This window comes from Bos javanicus, chromosome 17 (assembly GCF_032452875.1).
Source record: "Bos javanicus breed banteng chromosome 17, ARS-OSU_banteng_1.0, whole genome shotgun sequence".
In the NCBI taxonomy this organism is placed as follows: Eukaryota; Metazoa; Chordata; class Mammalia; order Artiodactyla; family Bovidae; genus Bos; species Bos javanicus.
Genome location: NC_083884.1, coordinates 68,388,143 through 68,415,063, shown reverse-complemented (window position 1 = coordinate 68,415,063; position 26,921 = coordinate 68,388,143). Strand labels below are relative to the sequence as shown.

At 39.7% G+C, this 26,921-nt stretch overlaps 1 protein-coding gene across 4 annotated transcripts in view; it reads left to right on the top strand.

Moving 5' to 3' along the window:
- The window catches only part of TTC28 (tetratricopeptide repeat domain 28), a 578,341-nt gene that overhangs the window by 145,266 nt on the left and 406,154 nt on the right, over nt 1-26,921 (top strand). For 2 of the 4 annotated variants that reach the window (XM_061385223.1, XM_061385222.1), the window contains exon 1: nt 21,276-26,843. The exons of the other annotated variants lie outside the window; for them this stretch is intronic. In XM_061385223.1, the coding sequence (XP_061241207.1) occupies nt 26,817-26,843 (27 nt within the window). In that variant the 5' untranslated portion in view covers nt 21,276-26,816. Of the gene's footprint in view, nt 1-21,275; nt 26,844-26,921 lie in introns of those variants that run through there. 4 annotated transcript variants of the gene reach the window in all.

Below are 26,921 nucleotides of genomic sequence, written 5' to 3'. Positions count from 1 at the left end.
AAATGGCAACCCACTCCGGTACTCTTGCCTGGAAAATCCCATAGACTGAGGAGCCTATTAGGCTATAATCCATGGGGTTGTAAAGAGTTGGACACGACTGAGCGACTTCACTTTCATTTTCAGACTCCCTGTCCTATTGATGGGGTGCGGTTCTCAGAGAAAGAAGGATAAGTAGGGTACCTAAACTGAAGTTGCTGATTTAGTTATAACTAGAGACAGAAAAATTGCATGTTCTCGAAAATTGTAATTGGAGTGCTTTGATTATACCAAAATGGATAAATTCTAATAAGAAATGATAGTTTCATAATGATTTTTATCCCTTTGCTCTTAAACCAAATGAGAGACAATCCTGCAGTTGTGATTCCCCCCACATAGCATCATAAGGGGTAAACTCTTACATGCGTAAAAGAGGTAGAGGAAGAAAGAAATGGTCGTCTAAAAGTAGAGGGGAGATAGGACCCATAGACAGATTTTGATAGCTCTGTGTCTTTACTATTTATATTTCCCTGATATTGCTGATTTAAATAGCTTTTGCCATGATTCAAATAGGTTAATCCGGTGGGTGTTAAGATTGCACCCTGGGCCTCTCCTAGTTGCATTGTGAACCTTAAGATACGTGCCCCCACCCCAACTGCACCCGTCGTTTATAGAGCACCTGCAGGTTTACTAAGGGGATTCAGCTTCTCCTCAGAGAATTGTGTCTGTAGTCCCCCTAGTCATCTGCACATCTTCAAAGATGTCTTTCTTTTGAACACACCATCGTATTTTCGTAGCATTCTTACTTTGTACCCTATGTCTCTAAAGTAAAGAGGTCTTTTCTGAGCTCTTTAAGATTACTTTCTTTTTAGGTTATGACCAAAATCCTAACCTTGTGAATGCTTCAGGGGTATCTTTATTTTATATCTGCTTGTCATGTATAGTTCCTAACATGACAGGTCCGTACTGAAGACTAATTGACAGTCCGTTAATTGATGGCACTTGAGATAGAAGAAAATGACCATATTCAACAGTATATTATTTGTCTAGAATCAAATTGCTACCACAGCTGCCTTACTGAATAGGCTCACATGATGTGTCTGGTTGGAGCAAGTTGCCAGCAGATCGATAAGTGTAGAGTTATTATAATAATTGAAAATCAGTATTAAAATTTCACAAATAAAAGCTTTGGTTCAGGAATTTTTATTGGATATTTGAGAATATCAGTTATTGGTGTGAATTTTTCTTTAAAAGATGGAATAGGATTTATGCTAATAAAATATGTAATTCCTATTTTTGGTAGGGGGTGTTAATTTTTCACAAATAGAATAAAATCCCCATTTTCAAAACTGTCTTTCTGATGTGTTCTAAGTGAAAGTGACAGTTATCTCTTCATGTCCTCCTGATACATTGCTTAGCAACATTACAGCAGATGTTGGCATAAGTGAATATTGGATGTGAGAATGCTGATTATGGGAAGTGGGGAAAATTAAGAATAAAGGGGTTATGTTAGGAAACTGCTGAAGGGTAAGGGGTGCGTCCTGTCAAAGTCTGGGCACCCATCAAGTATAGAAGATGTGGGTGCTGACCCACGAGTATATGCAGAGTGCTAGTCTCTAAAACCATCTGGCTTAATGCATTTATATGAGCAAATTAGAGATGTAAATGTGGCCATGCAGGATTAACCACACACTGTGCTGCTCTTTGCTAGTCTTAGTGCCAAATCACATTTCACATTCTTGGTGCTCTGTATGATTTCTTTAGATTTATTACTTTCGTTTGGTATGCCATTTTTTATATATCATTGATGCTTTACAGTGGAGTTTTTTGATGCCTGTACCTGCAACACGGAGGAAAGATCTCAAGGGGAAGGAAGAAACAGATCAGATCAGCATTGTTTTATATCCTTCCCTCGTTCAAATGCTGTCTAACATCTTTGGGAAATTTACTGCTGCCTCTAAGAATCTCTTGGCTTTCTCAGTATAGCCCTGTATTTTTGGCCTTTTTTCTCCCCTTGCCAAGCTTTATTGAGGTATAATTGACATATAACATTATATAAAAACATACACTGCAAAATGATTACCACTGTAGGTCATGTGACTACCATTTTTTTTCTTGTGATGAGAACATTTGAGATTTACTCTCTTAGCAACCTTCATTTATATAATACAGTATTATTAACTATAATCACCTGCTGTACTTTAGATCCCAGAATGTATTCATACTCTAACTTAAAGTTTGTATGCTTTACATTTTTCTAGTTGATATTCTTCATGCCAGAAGCTGGGAAACTTTTGATTGAGAAAATGTAAATTGACTTGCCTGAGGTGGCAAGCTAAGTCCTGGTGTTCAGAAACAACAAAACGTGATCATCACTGAGGCAGAAATTGCTAGCTCTTCCCCAGTATTTACTTCCCTTTTTTTCCTGTAGCAGTGCGCTCTGCAGTTATTAACTGGACCTTTTGCCACCTAGAATAAAGACTACCCAGACCCATAGCTAGGGTGTATTCATAAAACTAAATTCTGGTCGGTGGGATGTAATCAGAAGTGTCTAGTACAGTTTCTAGGACACCTTTATAGGGAGAGATGTGCTTTTCTTCCTGTCTTATTCTCCTTCCTGTTGGAGGGAATGTAGATATTGGATGGTGGTTAAGTAGCTATTTGAACTGAACTGTACTGAAAGCATGTATTAAAGATGAGAGAAGGCCAGATAAGGGAATGGATTCTTGATGATAGGGAACATAATGTCAGCCTTGAACTTATAATCTCTGGACTTTGTTTATATAGGAGAAAGTTATATTTCTGTCTTAGATAAGCCACTATTATTTCGAGTTATCTAGTCCCTGAAGCTAAAGCTAACCCTGGCTAACATAAGCATCCTCAAATAAGACTTACTTTGTACCTATTATAAGCTTGCTTAATTGACCATTTCTAGAATTTAGATATATGCTTTTAAAAATTAAAGGTTAGCTTCTGGTTTGCTTCTCACTATTTATATCTGACCTACTGTATTCCTGCCATTTTCTTACATGTAGAGTTTACCCTAGTGATTGTGTTTCAGTAAGACAGCTGAAGAATTTTTTCTCCCGAATGAGAGAAACCAAAGTTTGTAAACCTAAGTCAGTAACCAGAAATGTAAATCTATGATGTTTTATGGTTCTGCTGATTATATATGATCTTTGGACACAGGCACACAATAGCAGCAAGAAATTTGGGGGAGTCTATAAAATGGAAAGCATCTGGTGTGAAGTCTATAAAAGACCACACTATCAAGTCATTTCAGATTCTTTTGTGAGTTGAAATTTGGCTTAATATAAATGGCTTCCAAGTGGTATTGCTTCCTTCTGTTCTCACAGAGGATATTAAAGCACTGAAGAATGCTGTAGTTTAGTTAGGTAGATGTAAAAATCCTGGGAGGATCAACATCGGGTAAATATCATCTCTTCCAGTATTGAAAATGAAATGATAATAGGGTAACTTAGTAATAGAAAAAGTAAAGATGAAATGCAAGTTCTGATACTGAGAGAGAAGAAGTGTATTTCATTTTAAATTATGTTCTAAGGAAGATAAAAGCATGAGGATTTTTTTTCTCTCTTTTGAAGTGAGCAAATGAAGGCCAACAAAATCTTACTATACACTAATTTAGTCATTTTCATAGATAGGGAAAATCTTTCCTAAATAAAATTGAAAAGTAAGTATCATCAAGAGACTGTAAAAGATAGACCCATAATCAGGAAAATGAAGGTGCTGATATGATAAATTAGCATCTGGCTCCCTTAACCATCTTATGGAGCTACAAGCATGACATGGCTTTGTTTTCCTGTAGTCACTTCCTCAACCATGTTCTGTGAAACCCCTCTTTTTGAGCAGATTCTCAGTTCCATACCTTTGTGTATACTTTAGAATACTTTAAAAATTCCAGTTTAAAACTCCAATAGTATATCCAGTTTAAAGTTCTTCCCTTCCCCTTTGTCCAAAGCCAGTGGCTCAGGCTTCATCATGAAAAAAATTTTCCCTGTCTCTTCTGGGTCTCCAGCTCTTCCAGTGAGTTAGAAGGAAGGAAGTGTAAAGAGTTTAATGTCTCACTTGACTGGTCCAGTTGTAGCTCACTCAGTGTTGATTGTTGCAGTTTCTCTAGTCTCCATTGGCAGATGTCCAAATGCTAGTTCTCTTATGGAGGCACATGTATGAATATTTTGAAGGTCCCTTTAGGAACGTCTCCATTGCAGTTTCTTAATACGAGAGACTAAGTTCCAGTTCTGTCTCTTCCAGCCTCTCTGAGGTTCCACCTCTAGTGACACAATCTAAAGCCCCCTGCTACTGGAATCCCCTTGCCTCCAGGCAGTCTTCCTGGGTAAGGTACCAGCAAGATATCCCAAGTCACCTTCTATGATAACTGAATTTGGAATTTCTTATATCTTTGCCATGCCAGTTGATGGGAGTTTAACCTATTCTACTGTTGCCCCTTTCTGCTCGTTTTCTCAAATTATAAGAGCAGATCAACTATTCATAGCCTAGTAATTCTTAAAAGTGTAGTCTTTAGAGCAGCAGCAGCATCACCTTGAAATTTGTGAGAGATATAAATTCTTCAGCCTGATGGGGCCGGTTTGTCTGTATTCTAATGTGCTTGAACAACTGGTGGGATATCCAAATGGTGAATGAGTTTCTCTTATTACAGATACTCTTAATGATTAATTATTGTATTTTGAATATAATTTAGCCATTATAAATTAGTGGAGGTAGCGCATGACATGTCATAGATATTCTTTGGGCTGGAGAAACAAGTTACAGGTCCATATGTAAAGCGTTGCCTCATGTGAATTGAAAGAAATGTTTGAATATGCATGGAAGAGTTCAGGCAGTAATGGGAAGGAGGAGTTAAATTTTTTATTTTGTAGTCTTTTTTATTTTGTAGTCTTCTATCTGTTCACATTTTACCATAATATATTTTAACTGTATAATTACAACTAGTTTAACAAAAAAGTATCTCACCTGTGACCTTATCTCTGGACTTAAACATCCTAATTCTAAAACCTTCATGTTAATATATTTAAACTCTGACCTGGCTTCTTTCATTTATTCAGATTTTATCCTGATAATTTTAGTTGTATTTCCTTTTAGGGTCTCATCAGAGAGCTATTATTTTCCCATATAGTCTGAGGTTCACTTCTGTATTTGTTTTATTTTCAATTTTTTTTTATTGTGGTAAAACATAGTAACAGAAAATTTGTTGGTATTTAATCCTTTTTTTCAATGAACATATTCCTCTACCTCCCTATTCCTCCTCCACAGGACAAGCAACATTTCCTGAAAGGACAGCCTTGAAATTAATAGCTACAACCAAGTCTGGGCTGTTTGAGAGCAGAGGACAATCCAGAACAGAAGATAGACACAGAAGATCAGAGTCAGATAATACATAGGTCAGGTATCAAGCTGTTCATGAGAGCAAGAGCCAGGCTTTGGGTGAGATTTCTGAGTATTCAGAGACAGGGAAGAAAAAACTTGGATAAGGAGTAGGTACCAAGTGATTAGGACTCAGTTTAGGAGATTGAGGATTAAACATAAGATAATTGATTACATTGCTAATATGGAACAATAGTAACAAGAAATGAGCTTGCTAATATATTTTTTCTGCAAAAAACAGAAACTGATCTTGGAGTATGAGTGGACTTGACCTGACCTGGAAGAGGTAAGTAGGCGGCACTTTGAGAGAAAGGTTGGAGGGCAAGGCAGTTCGTGTCAGGTTCCATTTACTTTCTTTACATTTTGTATTAGGAAAAAAAGAGTAAGATTTGGAGTAGGAATATAAAAACTCCGAAGCTAAACCACTTACCATTTGCACCTCCCTCTGTCAACACACACACACACACATAGGAGATCTTTGTGGCTTTGGTTGTTGTGTTCAATAATCTTTTACTGGGATACATGATGCATTTATGACCTGATGAAATAAGACTACACTTTTATTAATAGGGTGAATATTTCAGTATTACCTTTCAGAAACTGACTTTTAAAAAAGATTAAAGCCTCTTATTTAGTAACATATCTTTTGATGTTTCTGTCTTTACCAAATCCTGGTTTGTATTAGAACTTCTATTTCTGGGGAGATTATTGAGAAAGTCATTGAAAAATAGGCTTAGATACATCTGGAATTTTTCAAATTGTCTCACCCATTTCAGTAGTTTCTAGATATAAGTTTAAATGAAGTCCATACTATCTTCAAGCTAAAATCTCCTAGGTTTTGCTTTTTGGATGAATTTATTATCTTTCTTCCCTTCCTCCCACCCTTTCATCCTTCCTCTGTCTCTCAGTCCTCAGACCCAGGTCCCTTATCCATTTAAATGCATTTTTATTATTATTTAGAATTTTACTCTAAGCTTTTTGAGGTAAAACTTTAAGATTTTATATAAAATTAAGGCAAAATATTTTATATGTAGAAACATTTATATATAAATTTATATATAAATATAACATTTATATGTTATATATGTAGAAACATTTTATATATAGAAAGTCTAAGTAAGTTGACTAAGATATAGAATAAGTGAGAGTACAGTAAAATAAGTAGCATTACACTTGGCAGGTATGAAAATTGTGACTGTTACTTGTCATTAAGATCTGACTAATTTCAGGAAGCAGAGGTTTTTTTTATTTCTTTTTCTTCAGTTGGAACTGATTCTGACACAGAATAGTCACTGTGTTTTAGGATTGGAATTTAAAAATCTTATCTTTGAGTTGGTGATGCTAAAGTTGGTGAGAATTATAGGAAACAACCTTTCCACCTATTTTTTGGAGGCAGAAAAGTTTGTGTACTTTTTTTTTAAGACTTTATAGTCATAGATGAACCATATTAGGCTAGCATATGTTGTTATAAAGGTTAGTTTCATCTTTATTTGGCCTTTTTAGCTTTGTTCTGTTTCATTGGCTCTAATGTGTCTAAACAAGACACCATATACAGCCATGGTGTTCTTAGTAGAATAATGTGAAATATTGACATATTTTATCTTTTAGATGCTCTTAATATCATCAGCAAATGTCTGTGAATAAAATAACTCATTTAACCGAGAATGTTATTGATCTGTTCTCTCAACTTTCCATGCTGACGTCAGTCTGCTGATTTTTTATTTTTGTTGTCTGATGCTAGAAGGAGAATGATAGCTCATGCCAAAGAGTTAAAAATTTATGAGAGGAAGAGTTTTAAATAAAGAGAATTATATATTAACGTAAATTTTCTGTGATTGCCGGGAGAAATATCAATAACCTCAGATATGTAGATGACACCACCCTTATGGCAGAAAGTGAAGAAGAACTAAAGAGCCTCTTGATGAAAGTGAAAGAGGAGAGTGAAAAAGTTGGCTTAAAGCTCAGCATTCAGGAAACTAAGATCATGGCATCTTGTCCCATCACTTCATGACAGATAGATGGGGAAACAGTGGAAACAGTGGCCGACTTTGTTTTTTGGGCTCCAAAATCACTGCAGATGGTGATTGCAGCCATGAAATTAAAAGATGCTTACTCCTTGGAAGGAAAGTTATGACCAACCTAGATAGCATATTGAAAAGCAGAGACATTACTTTGTCAACAAAGGTGCATCCAGTCAAGGCTATGGTTTTTCCAGTGGTCATGTATGGATGTGAGAGTTGGACTATAAAGAAAGCTGAGTGCCAAAGAATTGATGCTTTTGAACTGTGATGTTAGAGAAGACTCTTGAGAGTCCCTTGGACAGTAAGGAGATCCAACCAGTCCATCCTAAAGGAGATCAGTCCTGGGTGTTCTTTGGAAGGATGATGCTGAAGCTGAAACTCCAATACTTTGGCTACCTCATGCGAAGAGCTGACTCATTTGAAAAGACCCTGATGCTGGGAGGGATTGGGGGCAGGAGGAGAAGGGGACGACAGAGGATGAGATGGTTGGATGGCATCACCGACTCAATGGACATGGCTTTGGGTGGATTCTGGGAGTTGGTGATGGACAGGGAGGCCTGGCGTGCTATGGTTCATGGGATTGCAAAGAGTCTGATATGACTGAGGAACTGAACTGAAATTTTCTGTGGATTGGGGAAAACTGATGACTTTTTTTTTTTTTTTCATACTGTTCACGGGGTTCTCAAGGCAAGAATACTGAAGTGGTTTGCCATTCCCTTCTCCAGTGGACCACATTCTGTCAAATCTTTCCACCATGACCCGCCTGTCTTGGGCGGCCCCACGGGCATGGCTTAGTTTCATTGAGTTAGAACCGTTCAACTTCAGCTTCTTCAGCGTTACTGGTTGGGGCATAGACTCGGATTACTGTGATATTGAATGCTTTGCCTTGGAAATGAACAGAGATCATTCTGTCGTTTTTGAGATTGCATCCAAGTACTGCATTTTGGACTCTTTTGTTGACCATGATGGCCACTCCATTTCTTCTGAGGGATTCCTGCCTGCAGTAGTAGATATAATGGTCATCTGAGTTAAATTCACCCATTCCAGTCCATTTCAGTTCGCTGATTCCTAGAATGTCGACATTCACTCTTGCCATCTCTTGTTTGACCACTTCCAATTTGCCTTGATTCATGGACCTGACATTCCAGGTTCCTATGCAATATTGCTCTTTACAGCATCGGACCTTGCTTCTATCACCAGTCACATCCACAGCTGGGTATTGTTTTTGCTTTAGCTCCGTCCCTTCATTCTTTCTGGAGTTATTTCTCCACTGATCTCCAGTAGCATATTGGGCACCTACTGACCTGGGGAGTTTCTCTTTCAGTATCCTATCATTTTGCCTTTTCATACTGTTCATGGGGCCCCAACCAGTAACGCTGAAGAAGCTGAAGTTGAATGGTTCTACGAAGACCTACAAGACCTTTTAGAACTAACACCCAAAAAAGATGTCCTTTTCATTATAGGGGACTGGAATGCAAAAGTAGAAAGTCAAGAAACACCTGGAGTAACAGGCAAATTTAGCCTTGGAATACGGAATGAAGCAGGGCAAAGACTAATAGAGTTTTGCCAAGAAAATGCACTGGTCATAACAAACACCCTGTTCCAACAACACAAGAGAAGACTCTATACATGGACATCACCAGATGGTCAACACCGAAATCAGACTGATTATATTCTTTACAGCCAAAGATGGAGAAGCTCTATACAGTCAGCAAAAACAAGACCAGGAGCTGACTGTAGCTCAGACTATGAACTCCTTATTGCCAAATTCAGACTTAAATTGAAGAAAGTAGGGAAAACCACTAGACCATTCAGGTATGACCTAAATCAAATCCCTTATGATTATACAGTGGAAGTGAGAAATAGATTTAAGGGCCTAGATCTGATAGATAGAGTGCCTGATGAACTATGGAATGAGATTCGTGACATTGTACAGGAGACAGGGATCAAGACCATTCCCATAGAAAAGAAATGCAAAAAAGCAAAATGGCTGTCTGGGGAGGCCTTACAAATAGCTGTGAAAAGAAGAGAAGCGAAAAGCAAAGGAGAAAAGGAAAGATAGAAACATCTGAATGCAGAGTTCCAAAGAATAGCAAGAAGAGATAAGAAAGCCTTCTTCAGCGATTAATGCAAAGAAATAGAGGGAACCAACAGAATGGGAAAGACTAGGGATCGCTTCAAGAAAATCAGAGATACCAAAGGAACATTTCATGCAAAGATGAGCTCGATAAAGAACAGAAATGGTATGGATCTAACAGAAGCAGAAGATATTAAGAAGAGATGGCAAGAATACACAGAAGAACTGTACAAATAAGATCTTCACAACCCAGATAATCACGATGGTGTGATCACTGACCTCGAACCAGACATCCTGGAATGTGAAGTCAAGTGGGCCTTAGAAAGCATCACTACAAACAAAGCTAGTGGAGGTGATGGAATTCCAGTTGAGCTATTTCAAATCCTGAAAGATGATGCTGTGAAAGTGCTGCACTCAATATGCCAGCAAATTTGGAAAACTCAGCAGTGGCCACAGGACTGGAAGAGGTCAGTTTTCATTCCAATCCCAAAGAAAGGCAATGCCAAAGAATGCTCAAACTACCACACAATTGCACTCATCTCACACGCTAGTAAAGTAATGCTCAAAATTCTCCAAGCCAGGCTTCAGCAGTACGTGAACCATGAACTTCCAGATGTTCAAGCTGGTTTTAGAAAAGGCAGAGGAACCAGAGATCAAATTGCCAACATCCGCTGGATCATGGAAAAAGCCAGAGTTCCAGAAAAACATCTATTTCTGCTTTATTGACTATGCCAAAGCCTTTGACTGTGTGGATCACAATAAACTGTGGAAAATTTTGAAAGAGATGGGAATACCAGACCACCTGATCTGCCTTTTGAGAAATTTGTATGCAGGTCAGGAAGCAACAGTTAGAACTGGACATGAAACAACAGACTGGTTCCAAATAGGAAAAAGAGTACATCAAGGCTGTATATTGTCACCCTGCTTATTTAACTTATATGCAGAGTACATCATGAGAAATGCTGGACTGGAAGCAACACAAACTGGAATCAAGATTGCCGGGAGAAATATCAATAACCTCGGATATGTAGATGACACCACCCTTATGGCAGAAAGTGAAGAGGAACTCAAAAGCCTCTTGATGAAAGTGAAAGTGGAGAGTGAAAAAGTTGGCTTAAAGCTTAACATTCAGAAAACGAAGATCATGGCATCCAGTCCCACCACTTCACGGGAAATAGATGGGGAAACAGTGGAAACAGTGTCAGACTTTATTTTTTTGGGCTCCAAAATCACTGCAGATGGTGATTGCAGCCATGAAATTAAAAGACGCTTACTCCTTGGAAGGAAAGTTATGACCAACCTAGATAGCATATTCAAAAGCAGAGACATTACTTTGCCAACAAAGGTCTGTCTAGTCAAGGCTATGGTTTTTCCAGTGGTCATGTATGGATGTGAGAGTTGGACTGTGAAGAAGGCTGAGCACGGAAGAATTGATGCTTTTGAACTGTGGTGTTGGAGAAGACTCTTGAGGGTCCCTTGGACTGCAAGGAGATCCAACCAGTCCATTCTGAAGGAGATCAGCCCTGGGATTTCTTTGGAAGGACTGATGCTAAAGCTGAAACTCAGTACTTTGGCCACCTCATGCGAAGAGTTAACTGCTGCTGGGAGGGATTGGGGGCAGGACGAGAAGGGGACGATAGAGGATGAGATGGCTGGATGGCATCACTGACTCGATGGACGTGAGTCTGAGTGAACTCCGGGAGTTGGTGATGGATGGGGGGGAAGCCTGGCGTGCTGCGATTTATGGGGTCTCAAAGTTTTGGACACAACTCAGCGACTGATCTGATCTGATCTGATCTGATGACTTTTTTAAAAAATAAGGCTTTATTATGATACTTTTTACATACCATAAAGTTTACCCTTTTAAGAGTAGAATTTCGTGGTTTTTCTTTTATTCACTAAGTTATGTAAGCACTATCCAATTCTAAATCATTTTCATCTCTCTCCAAAGAAATCCTGTACCCATCAGCAGCCATTCTTCCTGTCTCCTAACGGCTCCCCAACTCCCCCTTCCCTCTCCATCCCCCCATCCCACCCCTCCCCCACCCGACCCTGGCAACCATTCACCAGTTGACTTTCTGTCTCTATGAATTTGCCTGTTCTGGACATTTTGCATAAATGGAACCATACAGTATGTGTCACTTTCTTTTTTAGCAGCAGAACATCTGAATCTAAGTCTGGAAACATTAGCATTCTTACCAAAGCAAATTTGAACAAAACTTCAGTAATATTTCTAGACTGGATTTGTGTAGCATCCCAGGAAGTGGGTTTTGATTTGATGATAGATTTGATTTGATTTGCTAGTAGATTTGAGGATGATAGATTCATAAGCCCAGTGAATGGAGCATTTCAAGGAGGTGCTCTTTTGTTTAGAATTATTAGTGTTGTATGAGAGAGGACTACCTAGTAGAAATGTGAACATGGAAAGACTTTAAGATACTAAATGAAAAAGGAAAATAATTTAAAATATTATTTGTACGTTTTGGTTTAATCTTTATGCCTACTTTGGTAGTTATTTGCTATTCAACCTTTGCCATTTATAATGTATAGCTAATCCCAGCTACTAACATGGACAGTCATCTTTTGCACTGTGTCCTGTGTGCAGAACACTACCAGTAATTGTGTTAGAGAATAAGAGTGTTTCTGTGGGAGGTAGATCTTCTGAAATACCTTTCATGCAAGTTAGTTTTTGTCTTATATGTGCGTTCAGAATAAACAGAAAATTCTTTACGATCTTAACTGCTGTTCCTTAAATTTGGTAATCGGTGTCCACTCTCTGGCCCATTCATGTATTCTTAAAGTAGGAAGAAAAAGCCCTGTCTTGTTTTTATATCAATGGCCAGATAGACAGCACTTTAAAAAATTAGCATATGAATGTTTTGACTATCTCACTTAAGACAGCCTGTCAGTTTGGCAGCTCTGAGCCTGTTATTTCTGTGTCTTCTCTTTTCTCATTTTCATGTTTTGACAAATAAGATTGTACTTTTGACAAGTGATTTGTATTTCATCTAAGGTTTTCAAAGTGTTTTTAATTAATTTATTAAACTATCTAAAGATCGTTTTATGCACCCATTTTTAGGTAACATAAAATTCTCTTTAATACAAATGAAAATAGAAAATGATAGTACTGAAGTTCTTGCAATAAAAAACATTATTGGACAAGAATTATATTTCAGAAGCTTATATTTTTTCACTTAAGCATTTTCAGACTTAGGCCAGAGTGTAGTACTGATTTAAGGGGAAAAGCCCCTTCTGGCATTGCTTGGGAGACTGTATCTTTCAGAACTGAAGGTATTTCCAAGGGTTGTTCAGTTGCTTAGTCATGTCTGACTCTTTGTGACCCCATGGACTGCAGCACGCCAGGCTTCCCTGTTCTTCACCATCTTCTGAAGCTTGCTCAGATCCTTTGGTAAATGAGTAAATGCTGTGCTGAAAATTTTATTGCTAAAGGAAATTCTGTCTATTTAATCTTATTTTATGGCTAGCATTAAATTCAGTGATTCGTTGAATGAATATTTAATGAGTACTTAATATGTTGGGACCTGTTTGAAGTACTGGACTTAGAGTGGTGAGCAATACAGATTCCAGTCTCTAGACCTTAGAATCTATTGGGTGACATAGTGATCAAATGAGTAAATAATGCATTTTCAAACCGTAATATGTGGATGTGGCTTGAAGAAAACAAATAAGAGAATATATAGTGAATTTGGGGTGGGGAGTTGATTTTGTTCAGGAGTACTCCTTGAGGACTTGCTATTTATATTTGAAAAGAGACTCAAAATATTGAGAAGGAATACCTACTCTGGAGGAAGAGATTTCCAGGCAGACATAACTGTAACCACTAAGGTCATGAAGGAAGCATAAGAAGGCAGGTCTGGCCACAGTTAAAGAAAAGTATGGTAAGAGATGAGGGTGAAAAGTAGAGGCTAGATGATGTAGGGCCTTGCAGGACATGGTAGAGGCTTTGTTATTTTTATACTTTTTGCAAAGTGAAAGTGAAGTCACTCAGTCATGTCCGACTCTTTGTGACCCCATGGACAGTAGCCTACCAGGCTCTGCCGTCCATGGGATTTTCTAGGCAAGAATACTGTAGTGGGCTGCCATTTCCTTCTCCAGCAGATCTTCCCAACCCAGGGATTGAACCTGGGTCTCCTGCATTGCAGACAGACGCTTTACCGTCTGAGCCACCAGGGAAGCAATTTGTGCAAAGAGAAGCCTTAAGCGGTTTTCAAATGGGGAACTGCATGATCTAATTTATATTATTGAAAAATCATTATGGCTTTCCTGGTAGCTCAGCTGGTAAAGAATCCACCTGCAATGCAGGAGATCCTGGTTTGATTCCTGGGTCAGGAAGATCCACTGGAGAATGGATGGGTGACCCACTCCAGTATTCTTGGGCTTCCCTTGTGGCTAATCTGGTAAAGAATCCGCCTGCAATGCGGGAGACCCGAGTTCGATCCCTGGGTTGGGAAGATCCGCTGGAGAAGGGAACTGCTACCCACTCCAGTATTCTGACCATGGTCTATGGAGTCATAAAGAGTTGGACATGACTGAGTGACATTCACTTTCACAGAGAGACTGGATCACAGGAGGCAGAGTGAAGCTCTTGTAGTCATCCAGTTGATATCCATGACTACTGTGGCTAAAGAAGAAGGGGTAGAGGTGATGCGAAGTGGCAGGATGTGAGTTAGAATTTGTAGGTAGAAAGTTGAGGACTCGCTAATGGGTTAGATGTTGAGGGCAAGCATAGGAGTGGAATCCAAAGTAACTGTTTTAATTTTTTGGCCTGAGCTGCTAGAGGAATAGAGATGCCATTAACTGAGATAAAATAAAGAATGAAGAATGACCAGATTACTGAGGGGAAACCAAGAGTTTTGTTGAAATGTCTGAGATGTTCTGTTAGATGTCTTAGTGAAGATGTTGAGTAGGCAGCTATTCATATAAGTCTGGAGCTCAGAGAGGTAGGAATTTGATGTATAAATATGGATGTCATCAATTACGAGGTGATATTTAGAGACTTGGGGCTAGCTGAGATCTGAGGGAGTACTTATAGGCAGGAGACTCTGCCTTGGAGCTCTCTAGCATACATACATATCCATTCATTCCTATATGTTTGTGCAAGAAAAACTTGTGTTCTCATATAAACAAAATCAAACCTGTTTATGTGAGTCAACCACAGTTCTTGGTTGCAAGTGAAAGTCGTTCAGTCATGTCCGACTCTTTGCGACCCCATGGACTATACAGTCCATGGAATTCTCCAGGGCAGAATACTCGAGTGGGTAGCCATTCCCTTCTCCTGGGGATCTTCCCAAACCCAGGGGTCGAACCCAGGTCTCCTGCATTGCAGGCAGGTTCTTTGCCAGTTGAGCTACCAGGGAAGCCCAGGAATACTGGAGGGGGTAGCCTATCCCTTCTCCAGCAGATTTTCCTGACCCAGAAATCGAACTGGGGTCTCCTGCATTGCAGGTGATTCTTTACCAGCTGAGCTACCAGGGAAGCCCTTGGTTGCAAGTTTAACAGAAAACAATTATAACTGTTTTATTCCAAAGGTACATGGATTTCAGCCATAATGGGCCCACAGCAACTGCTATATCCTGGAGCTGGATGTTGTAGGTCATGATGAGCTCCCTGGTACTGATGATCACAGTAGCTAGCTGCTGCTATGGCTCCTGCCAGAATAAATTCTCTCTCTTACTATTCTTTGAGTCACTTGTTTCACATTCAGACTTTTGGCAAAGAGCTTTGCCAGAGATACTATGTTTTCATCCCAATTATCAGGTGGTAGATATCAAATTATCTGACTTTTTCTTACTGTCATGAGAGATACTTCCTACATTCCACCAAGACTCAGATAATGGGGAATTCCTCAAACAGAGGCTAAGTTCGGATACCAGGGAGTTCAACAACTACCATTCACAGGTGTCCATTTTGTGAGTGTGATCTCTTTGGTTGCTTCTTAATTACAGAGCTAGCAACAAGTCAGCGCTTTCAAATGGACTTCAAGAGTCATATTTTCTTTTACTGACTTTCTTCTCTCATAGCCTTTATTCTGCCAAAGCATTGAAACGAGATCTACTTTCCCTGTGTTCCTTTTAACCATAACCAGAGAAATTATAGCCGTTTTTGCATAAAAACAGACAAGTAAATAAGCCCCCTGTTCAAGCTTCTTTATTATGTTAAATTTAGCATAATAAAACACTGCCCCTGCACATTCAGGTTTCCTTTAAGAAGGTTGAGAAACCCAAAGCTGTATGTTCTGCCCCAAATATCTGACCACTGAACTGACTCGAGATAAATCCTGTGAATTCTAAGTAAAGATAACATATGCTGAAATTTTTCCCAGGTTAATAAATTATATAGCACCAATTATGCATGCTCTATAGCTATGGCTACCTGGTAGAGACAGGTAACAAAATTGTAGCCCAGAATATTGTAGTCCATTGATCTGATCTATATGAGAAAATTGTAACACAGTCATGGAGTCATGGTATTCTTAAGATAGAAGATTCATTATTTACCAAAGAGATAAAGTATTTCCAGGTTAGTACCCATGTCCTTTAATTGAATGCTGGACTTTTTCATTGAGTGGTAGATTTTGTTGTCTTCTTTCAAAGAGTATTGAACTTTGTTCTGCTAAATAGTGAAGTTACTTGTAGATTAAATGTGCTTTTTTCAAGACTGGTTTTTAAACTTTGTCAGGGTAGGTTTACAGTATACTTTAGTGTCATTAACCTCTTCTATTGAGAAATGACTCTTCTGAGGTCTCTACTGAATGCTCTAGGTATTCCCTCCACTCTAGCTATTGGAACTTAAAAGACTTACAGCCCTAGAGAGTTCTGACAGTTGTTCATCTTACAGTTTTCCTTCACTTAGCCTAATGGAGTTTTACCCTATTTTGGGCAACTTTGTATTCATCCAAAACTCAAGAAGACCGTCTGTTGATTTCTAGAGAAGCATGTCCACATCGCCCCCTTAGGGTTCATCTTCTTCATTTCTCTGCCCTGAATGTTCCAGCTTCCTTGGCATCCTCAGACTCTGACTCCTCAAGACCATTGTGCTCTGCTTGGGATCCCTTTCCTCCTCTGTGGTCCAGAAAGTGTCTCCAGGCAGAAATCCAGGGTGATCACAGGGGTTACCTCCTTTGTTTTGCTTCTCTCAAGGTTCATGGACTATGTGCATATTGTTGTCTGAAATAGTACAAAAACAGTGTTTTTCCTGTATTTTATTCAGTTTTCTAGTTATGTTAAGAGAGTACGCCTGGTCCCAGTTGCTGTGTCACGAACTGAAGCAGAAGTCTCATTAGAAAAATGATTTTACCACTGAAATATGTGAAGATTAGAATCTGACAGGTGTGGCCCTTAATATATAATCAATACAAAATCCTTGGTGTGATAAAGAGAAAAAAAAATCAAGTCAGGGTTAGCATAGTAAAACAACAACAGTAACAAAAGCAGTAAACATACAGCATTACATACAGGATATATTATATATATATATGTGTGTGTGTGTGTGTGTGTATAATTACATATATAATTTAAAACTGCCAACAACCATACTTTGGTATTATTATCTCTATTTTACAAAGTTGGAAATTGAAGTACAGAAAAATGAAGTAACCCAGGGTCAGATAGCTAGTTGGTAGATAAAGAGTTTGAACCAGGCATAATTAGCCAAATAAAAAATGCTGCCTCAGGAAACTGGGCAGGTGTCCCACCCATCCCAACTGAGCAGTGAATTATATTGTATTTTTTCTTTTTTCACCAAAGCTTTATACATGTCATCATTATGTGAATGAACTACAAATCTCTTTATAGCTATAGCTATAGATACAGATACATATCCTTAGCTCCAGGCAGTACCTCCACCTGCCTAGTTTACATTCCTGTGAATCTCTTATGACTACCTTAGACCTTTAAGTCTCAAACTGAATTTAATACCTACCTGTTCTTTCTGTGATCCATACCTTAGTTAATGGGGGTATCTCTTTTTCTAAAAGATGGTGAAAAATTTAGGGATCATCTTTAAATCCTTCCTTCTCTGTCTCTTTCACGTAACAACCTCCTGTTGTTGTTGTATGTGTGTGAGCCACTCAGTTGCTTGGTGTGACTCTTGGTGACCTCATGGACTGTAGCCTGCCAGGCTCCTCTGTCCATGGAATTCTCCAGGTAAGAATACTGGAATGGGTAGCCATTCCCTTCTCTAGGCGATCTTCCCAACCCAGGGATCGAACATGGGTCTCCTGCATTGTAGGGAGATTCTTTACCATCTGAACCACCCCGGAAGCCTAGGCCATGTTTTGCTTGTGAAATGTCTCTCAAGAAAGGCCTTTCTCTGTTTCTGCTGCCCTGATTCAAGACCTCTTCATCCCTTACTGAGCTATTGCAACAGAAACTTCTTTGGCTTTCCTGTCTTTTTTGTTCTCATATGCTTTTCTGTCCTTCACAGTATACTTCCAGAGTTGGCATGAAACTCAGATAGATTTGCTGATGCCTTAATTAAGAACCTGTGCTGCTCACCCTTGTATTCTAAGTCAGGAGTTAAGAATGAGAGTTGAGAATCTGACTCTAGTTTCCTTTCTTTTAGCCATGATTCTTTGGGAATTCTTTGGGAGTTAACCCATTAGTCTTAATTTCCTCTTCTGTAAAATGGACATAATGATAGTTCCTCCTCATAAAGGTGTTAAGAAGAATCAACAAATAAAAACATAATACATATAAAAGACTTCTGTGCTTAGTACATACTCAATAAATGATAGTTATTATTGTTAAGGTAATAGCATTCACAGCCCTCTAACCTTAAGTACGCTATGCCTTGCCTCATGTTATATGTCTCAGATCAATAAGATGATTTACTAATGTGGTCCATGTTTTCATGCCTCCATGTTTTGGCTTACACTCTGTTCCTTCAGTCTGGCACATTCCTTCCCCAGCCTCTTCTCTGCTTGCTGAAAGGACACTGTGCCACCTCTCCAGTAAACCCTTTCTTAGTTACAACAGTCAGAATTAATTACTCTTTAGGGCTCTCATAGTCTTAAATGAGGGTGTTTGCTATGACCAGTGCATTCTCTTGGCAAAACTCCGTTAGCCTTTGCCCTACTTCATTCCGTATTCCAAGGCCAAATTTGCCTGTTAAAGTAATGCTCAAAATTCTCCAAGCCAGGCTTCAGCAATACGTGAACCGTGAACTTCCTGATGTTCAAGCTGGTTTTAGAAAAGGCAGAGGAACCAGAGATCAAATTGCCAACATCCGCTGGATCATGGAAAAAGCAAGAGAGTTCCAGAAAAACATCTATTTCTGCTTTATTGACTATGCCAAAGCCTTTGACTGTGTGGATCACAATAAACTGTGGAAAATTCTAAAAGAAATGGGAATACCAGACTACCTGACCTGCCTCTTGAGGAAACCTATATGCAGGTCAGGAAGCAACAGTTAGAAGTAGACATGAAACAACAGACTGGTTCCAAATAGGAAAAGGAGTACATCAAGGCTGTATATTGTCACCCTGCTTATTTAACTTATATGCAGAGTACATCATGAGAAATGCTGGGCTGGAAGAAGCAGAAGCTGGAATCAAGATTGCCTGGAGAAATATCAATAACCCCAGATATGCAGATGACACCACCCTTATGGCAGAAAGTGAAGAGGAACTCAAAAGCCTCTTGATGAAAGTGGAGAGTGAAATAGTTGGCTTAAAGCTCAACATTCAGAAAACTAAGATCATGGCATCTGGTCCCATCACTTCATGGGAAATAGATGGGGAAACAGTGGAAACAGTGTCAGACTTTATTTTTTTGGGCTCCAGAATCATTGCAGATGGTGATTGCAGCCATGAAATGAAAAGACTCTTACTCCTTGGAAGGAAAGTTATGACCAACCTAGATAGTATAGACATTACTATGCCAACAAAAGCAGAGACATTACTTTGCCAACAAAGGTCCGTCTAGTCAAGGCTATGGTTTTCCCAGTGGTCATGTATGAATGTGAGAGTTGGACTGTGAAGAAGGCTGAACACCGAAGAATTGATGCTTTTGAACTGTGGTGTTGGAGAAGACTCTTGAGAGTCCCTTGGACTGCAAGGAGATCCAACCAGTCCATTCTGAAGGAGATCAGTCCTGGGGTGTTCTTTGGAAGGACTGATGCTGAAGCTGAAACTCCAGTACTTTGGACACCTCATGTGAAGAGTTGACTCATTGGAAAAGACTCTGATGCTGGGAGGGATTGGGGGCAGAGGGAGAAGGGGATGACAGAGGCTGAGATGGCTGGATGGCGTCACCAACTGAACGGACATGGGTTTGGATGAACTCCGGGAATTGGTGATGGACAAGGAGGCCTGGCTTGCTGCGATTCATGGGGTTGCAAAGAGTCGGAGACGACTGAGCGACTGAACTCAACTGAGTCTTAATGAGAGAATATGCCCTTAATTATTTCATCTTCTAGCACTTAGCTTGCTCTAAGAGCTTGGATTCTTAAAGTCAGATGAATGGCAAGATCAGTAAGGGTTAGCTGCTATTGTTATTGTTGTTTTTATTAGTTGTGTACTTGTCTTCTCCTTCAACCTCCACCACACTGCTCTGTCCTTAAGGGCAAAAATTATCTGATTTATTTTTGTCTCTTTTCATAGTACCTGGTAGAGTCCCTTGTATAGAATGAGAACTCAGTCTGATCTTGGTGAGGCAGCAATGAGCCATGGCGTGAAGTGAGCTCTTAGTTCCCTGCCCAGGAATTGAACCTGGATAGTCTGGATGAGAACCAGGAATCCTAGCCACCAGACCAGCAAAGGGCTGGAGGCTAGAAACTATTTTTCTGTGGATTTTTACCCCCAGTGAAAAGTGCATCTATCATGGAGGCAGAAACTATAAATGCAGGTACAAAGCTTATTACTAGAGGCACAGCACAACAACAGGTCAGAGAGCACATAGAGAAATGCTGAGTTAAGACAGAAGCGAGGTGGAGATGCACACCGGGAGAGGAAGAGTGTAGGTTTCCCACCAGTGAGGAGGAGCGAAGTAACGATACGGTGAGTCGTTGACGTAAGTCAGCTCTTCCAGGTCTTTGTCTTCTTTCAGGCCAATTAATCTGGTTTCTTTCTCTACACCTGATGTATGCTGGGACCCTCCCCTGGATGGGCACACATCCCTCAGCCAAGGTGGATATCAAAGTGAAGGCTTCTGGGAGGACCACAACTCATTATGGACTGGTGTTATCCCTTGACTTTTGACCCATAGGGAGCCTTTCTGTGTATGTGTAGTGTTTCCCTTGTCCCCAGAGAGTGGGGAACAGAGATCCTTTAATCCTTTACTCAAACAGGGTTTTACTCCTCTTTGTCCTTGCTGTGACTATTACCTTGACTATTGTATGACTGTTACCTCAAAGTGCTGACAAGAGACAAATACTGGCTATTTACCCTGTTTCTGTTGTTACTTCTATTTCAGAGAGTAAATAGGAGGCTGATTGTAAATGCTTCAACTGGAGCCCACCATCTCTTGTCTCACAAAATGCTAATAGTTTGTATCTAGCCTGAAGCCCACTGCTATGTGCCCCATGAAATGCGAACAGTAGGCCAGTTGTAAATGTCTATCCTGGAGCCCATCTATCTCCTACATCAGTATGTGTTGAATTTACAGGATTGTGCTTCAGCTTCTCTGACACTGTCTGACATAGTGGAAGGAAGCAAGGTGGCTAAGGTTAGAGGTGATTCTCCCTGAAGGTTGTAGAGAAGTTTACTTCCAAGGAATGGGAACATGGTTCTAAATCTACTTGGTTGTGTGGCAGAATTCTTACTATAACAGGTTCTCTCTCTCTCTGTCTTTTTTTTTTTTAAAAGCAAAGCAAGGCCTTTAATATTCTGAAAGCACCCAGTTGTGTGAAATGTTACTAGTGATTGGCTTCCCAGGTGGTGCTGCTGCTGCTGCTGCTGCTGCTGCTGCTGCTGCTGCTGCTGCTGCTGCTAAGACGCTCAGTTGTGTCCGACTCTGTGTGACCCCAGAGACGGCAGCCCACCAGGCTCCGCCATCCCTGGGATTTTCCAGGCAAGAGTAGTGGAGTGGGGTGCCATTGCCCTCTCCATCCCAGGTGGTACAGTGGTAAAGAATCTGCCTGCCAGTCAGGAGATGCAAGAGATGTGGGTTCAATTTCTGGGTTGGGATAATTCCCTCAAGTAGGAAATGGTAACCTGCACCAGTATTCTTGCCTGGAAAATTCTGTGGAGTCCGATAGGCTTCATGGAGTTGCCGAGAGTCAGACACAACTGAGTGACTGAGCACACACACATTACTAATGAGGCCACATTTTTTGGTCTCAAATATACTTCTGCCTTTGTCCCTTTACTTTCCTAATGTCTCTTTAGATACTTGAAAGTAGTTTAGAGATCTTTGGAAAAAATTAATGTATTTTCCAAATACTGTTTCACATTGAGTGTATTATTCTAAAACACAGTAAATGTAAATAACTATGAGACTAGCTTTTCCAGGCATTTACCCTGTGATCAGTGTCAGACATATCACTCTTTAGGAAATCTTGAAGAAATTCACAACAATGAAAAAAGGTGTGTTTTCGCCATTCATTTCCTCTTTCTTGCTTTTGTTCACATTTGAATAGTCAAGTAGTTATTGAAGAAAACACTATTTTAATAGACTGTTTTACAGTATCTGCTTTTAGGTAAGTGATTTGCAAAGTGCTGTGTTAAAAACTGGAGTTGTACAGATGCCTTTTAGTAGCTGCGTATCTGAGAAATTGTGATCTTACTGTTTGACACTGGATCTTTCAAACAATAAGCTACACTGAGTTGTGTTATCTTGGTAGCTCTATATAAGTAATTTCCAAAGGAGAAGGTATGCTGGTATGATAGTAATTCTATAAATATTTCAGGTATAATTACTAAATCAGTTTGGATTAAGCAAAATAAATAAAGGCACAAAGACAAAAAGCAATATGATTTAAGAGTATATTCATATTTATAGGCTTATAGGTAATGGTCCTCTATTGAATGCTGTGTTGTGGTAAGTCGCTTCAGTTGTGTCTGGCTCTGTGCAGCCTTACGGACTGTGTAGCCTGCCAGGCTCCTCTGTCCATGGGATTCTTCTGTCAAGTGGCACCGACTAAATGAAAGCCAAAACACTCACCAGTCAGTGGGGGAAGAAATACCATACAAATAAGTAACCCAAAGGAGGCATACCTAAAAAATTGAAAACCAACTGAAACCTTGTATCACCTTGAAGTTTTAGACTGATTATGTTTTTCTATCGAAACATAAATATCTCTGTCACCTTTCCTGTTACAATCCACTGTTCTCAGAGCCCCCCTCTGCCAATTTAAATAACTGTCTTAATTTACTAAGTCCAGTAACATCTGAGCATGGGGCAGCATCTGAGCGCCTCAGTCCACAGACCAGGTGTAGTATGCATATGGATTTACAGATGCCCTCAGAAAACCACCCCATAGATTAGGGACTGTGAAGGTCTCTTAATTTACATATGGGAAAGTGAAACCTTGAGTAGTTAAATCCACAGTCACAAATTATGACTTGCAGATGGAATTTAGACCTACAGGCATGTTTTGTTTGGCCTGTTAGGATGCTTTAAAACTTTTGAGCAAACAGTTAAAATCAGGAAAATTTTAGCTTCTCATGAAAATTTAGAGCATCTGGCATCGTTGGACTGATATTCCTGTATGACATCAATTGACTAGTGTTATGTTGTAACTCCTTCTTTTTCATGATTTATCTTTCTCCGGATTTATAAGCCTTACAGTTCCCTCTTATCTTACACCTGTTTCATTTATTCATGTCACCTGCCTTGCCCTTCTGAAAATTTTTGTTGTATAGCAAGTCAGAGGCAGAGCAAAAAATAGAAACTTTTATTCTGACCCCTAAGCAATTGTAGGTTCCTGCCTCCATTACTCAGGTGTTGGTTTATAAGCCCTGGATTCTAATCCTTCCATTACCATTGACTTGCCCCGTGGCATTGAAAAGGTCGGTTAATTCCTGTGATTTCAGTTTTGATATCTGTCAAAAGATCATTATAAACATTTTAACTATGCACATAATTTAAAAATCTAAAGGTTTATATACAAAGCAGCCTCATAAAGTCATGGTTAATATTTTGTTAGATTGCTTAAAAATATTGCTTCAGTGTGCCTCTTGACCACTGTTAATACGTTTAATGCTCTGCCTCCTACAGGATAAAGTCCAGATTTGTTTGCCTTACATTCTTCCCTACCATTTGGTTCCAACGTACCTTGCCAAAGTATCTTTTACTTTATATGGAATGGAATGAAATTTTATTCATTCATCATTCAATCTCTACCCTCCCTTCATTCTTTTATCCCATAAATATTGAGCACCTCTGCTGTGCCAGGCACTATGCTGGCCCCTGAGGATTACAGAGCTGAACAAGAAACATTCTGCCTCTAACATTCTCATACTTAAGCCTTAATTTTAGGCAGATTGATATATTTTGTATCTTGACTACATCTTACATAGGCTTGCCTCCTTTGCTCACACTATTTGTCCTTTTCTTAAATTATTTCATTCAACAAATATTTATTGACATTTGTATCAGGCACTGTTCACTGGGTGTTGATTTTATGACAAAGTTCCTGCTCCATTGTAACTTACATTCTTGGGGATATAAGACATTAAATAAATAAACTCTAAATATATGCCATAAGGCCTATGAAGTAACTGTAGCAGCCCAAGGAAGAGAGACAGTAACAGTATGTGGGTCATAGTGCTATTGTTTTAGAAGGGATGATGAAAGACAGCTTTTCTAATATGATATTTGAACTGAAGGAACTGAGGGTGAGATCCAAGAAGGTATTTGGGGGAAGAGTGGTTCAGGAAGAGGGTGCTTGATATATTCAGGGGACAGTGAGGTGGCCAGTATGGCAGGGTCTGAGAGAGTCTCTCCTACTTAGGAGGTGAGTTCTGTGATTCTGAAGAGCATTACTGCCTGTGATAAGGACCTTGGCTTTTGGCTCTAGAATGAGTTGTATCTCCTCTGAGTTTCTGTTTCAGATTCCTTTGTCACATCGTCCTTGGCCATCCCTGTTGAAAGTGGTTTCTTCTTCTGTCTCTTGGAATGCTGTTAACCACGTAACTCATTTGTTTAACTGACCAAGGCAAATGTCTGGTTGTCTTCTTATAGGTCTTCAGCTCTGTCCTAACTTCTTTTAACTTCTTCTAGTGTAGGGACTTAGTTTTATACCTTTCTATCCTATATGATGTTTTGCACCCTGTTGAGACTTAATATATGTTTGTTTTGTGAGGCTCTGACCTCAGATATCAGCAGCAGGAATTTGAAAGCAATGTCTAAGACGGAAGTGAAAGGACTTGGTGATAGACATAGGAATGATGTTAATTAAAGTTTTAGTTTGTGATCCTAGAAGAATAACAGTGCTATGGACAGATACAGGAAAGTTGGGAAGAGAAACTGATTTGGGGGAAGATTAATGAATTGGTTTGGAGTTTATTGAACTTCCGTGTTAGTAAGATATCCACGTTAAGCTGTGAAGAATGATTTGGATGTTAGAACATATACAGAGTATTGGTGTTATTTGTGACTCCAGCCTGCAGTATGTAATTTTAAGAGCAGGGACAGCCTCTTACTCATATTTCTAGTGTCTGGAACAGGGGCTGGCAAATAATAGGTGCTTCCATCATAGGCACTTAGTAGTTTTATTGAGCAGAGCAGTGAGGCTGCTGTGTACCTGTGATGCAGATTATGGCTTGAGCACTAGTGCTTCTTCCTTCAGCTGTAATTGCTGATATTATTTTTTTTTAAAGATAATGATTTCACCATCAGATTTCAGACCCAGGCTTAGAAAAAAAGACAAAAATAATTTGTTTTAATTAACTGTTTTGGGTATTTTAATGACATTTGTATCTGATATTGTTAGTATCCAATCTGCTTATAATCATTCCCATCAGTCAGTCCTGCCAATGCATTATATTATAGAGCTTTGAGAGTAATACGTTAAACGTGGTTGGAACAATGGAGTGATGGTACATCAGTTGTTTTTATTATGTATATCAGTTAGTATTCTAGTAGCTTACATTACCCATTAATTCCCATCTATCAAAGTAGCCTCATGGTGATAAGAATTACTAGATATGTTGGATGACAAATAATAGAATTACATTGTATTTTGTATTTGGAGATGTATCTCCTTAAGTAGGATGGAATCATTTTACAGATGCTGCATGAAACTTAATCTTGATAGCAATAATAAAATCAGTGCTAAATTTAGAGAAGCAGAGTCAACTTTTGATTAAAATTTTAATCTTGTCAAATACCTTAAATCTTTTTCCTTTAAGTCACACTTTTAGATTATATAGCCCTTTGGTCTAGAAACCTTTTCTATTTCTTTTTTCCTCTTGATATAACTCACAAATCAAGATCTTTTGAAATGGTCTCCTGCTTCTGTAGTTCTCTTCTGGTTCTGATTCCTTGGGAGCTGTGAGGTGCCTCTGAAACTGTATGCTTTACTTTTTGCTATGTAGCAGATGTCGTGGCACTAAGACCCAGAAACCATTTGCTCTGTGTGGCTGGAGCTGGGCAGGCTGTGCTCGCACTGAAGGGAAGGAAGTCATTAGTGCAGACTGAGCTGTGGAGTTGGGTTCTTGCAGGATTTCCTTCCAGCCTTTCCCCACTAAGGTTCTTGGGAATTAAAAAAAAAAAAAAAAATCTAAACACACAAACCAAGTTTTCCTATTTACAGTGTTAAGGGAAGGTAGACATTTCGGGAAGGGTAGATCCTTTCCCCAAGTTATCCAAGAAGGAAGAGAAAACAGCGTAAAGAAGCTCTGATTACAGATCTTTGGAATTTTCTTTGCTAAATTTTACAAACGAGAAATACACTCAGAATTTTGGGAATTGCTCCAGGCTGCGTGTGAGGGTTTGCTTGCTTGTCTAATCTTTTTTTGAGAAGAGGAGAATTCGTCAAAAGGGGTTTGGATGGCAGGAACCCGACTGGGTTTCTGTAGCAGCTTGCGTTCTCCGGCTCTTCTCTGAGGGAGGGTCTCTGCGCCGGCTTGGAGACCCCTTGCTGCAGGCTCCTTTTGCGGGCGCTGGCCCGAGGGGAAAATGCTCCGCTCTGGCTGGAGTACGCTGGTTGCTGCTGGGACTTCCTAGCCCCGTGGGGAGCGTGTTCCTGGTTTGGGGATACTTCATTGAACTGAAGGCGAAAAGACTGGACTCTCCTGGGCTCTTTCCCTTCGCGGTGAATATGGGAAAGAATTAGGGGGTGGGAGGGAGGCAGCATGACTTGGAGTCGCCGCTGCCCTGCATCTGCCCCCAGCCCCCAGCCAGCATCTTGATGTTCCACATATCGGCTGTACAAATATGATGAAATGGCAGCCCCGGAAGAAGGTAAGTGTCCCGGAGTGGGGACGGGGCCCTGGTGCCCGACCCAGGGAGGGGTGACAGGGGGCGGCTGCCCTCGGGTCC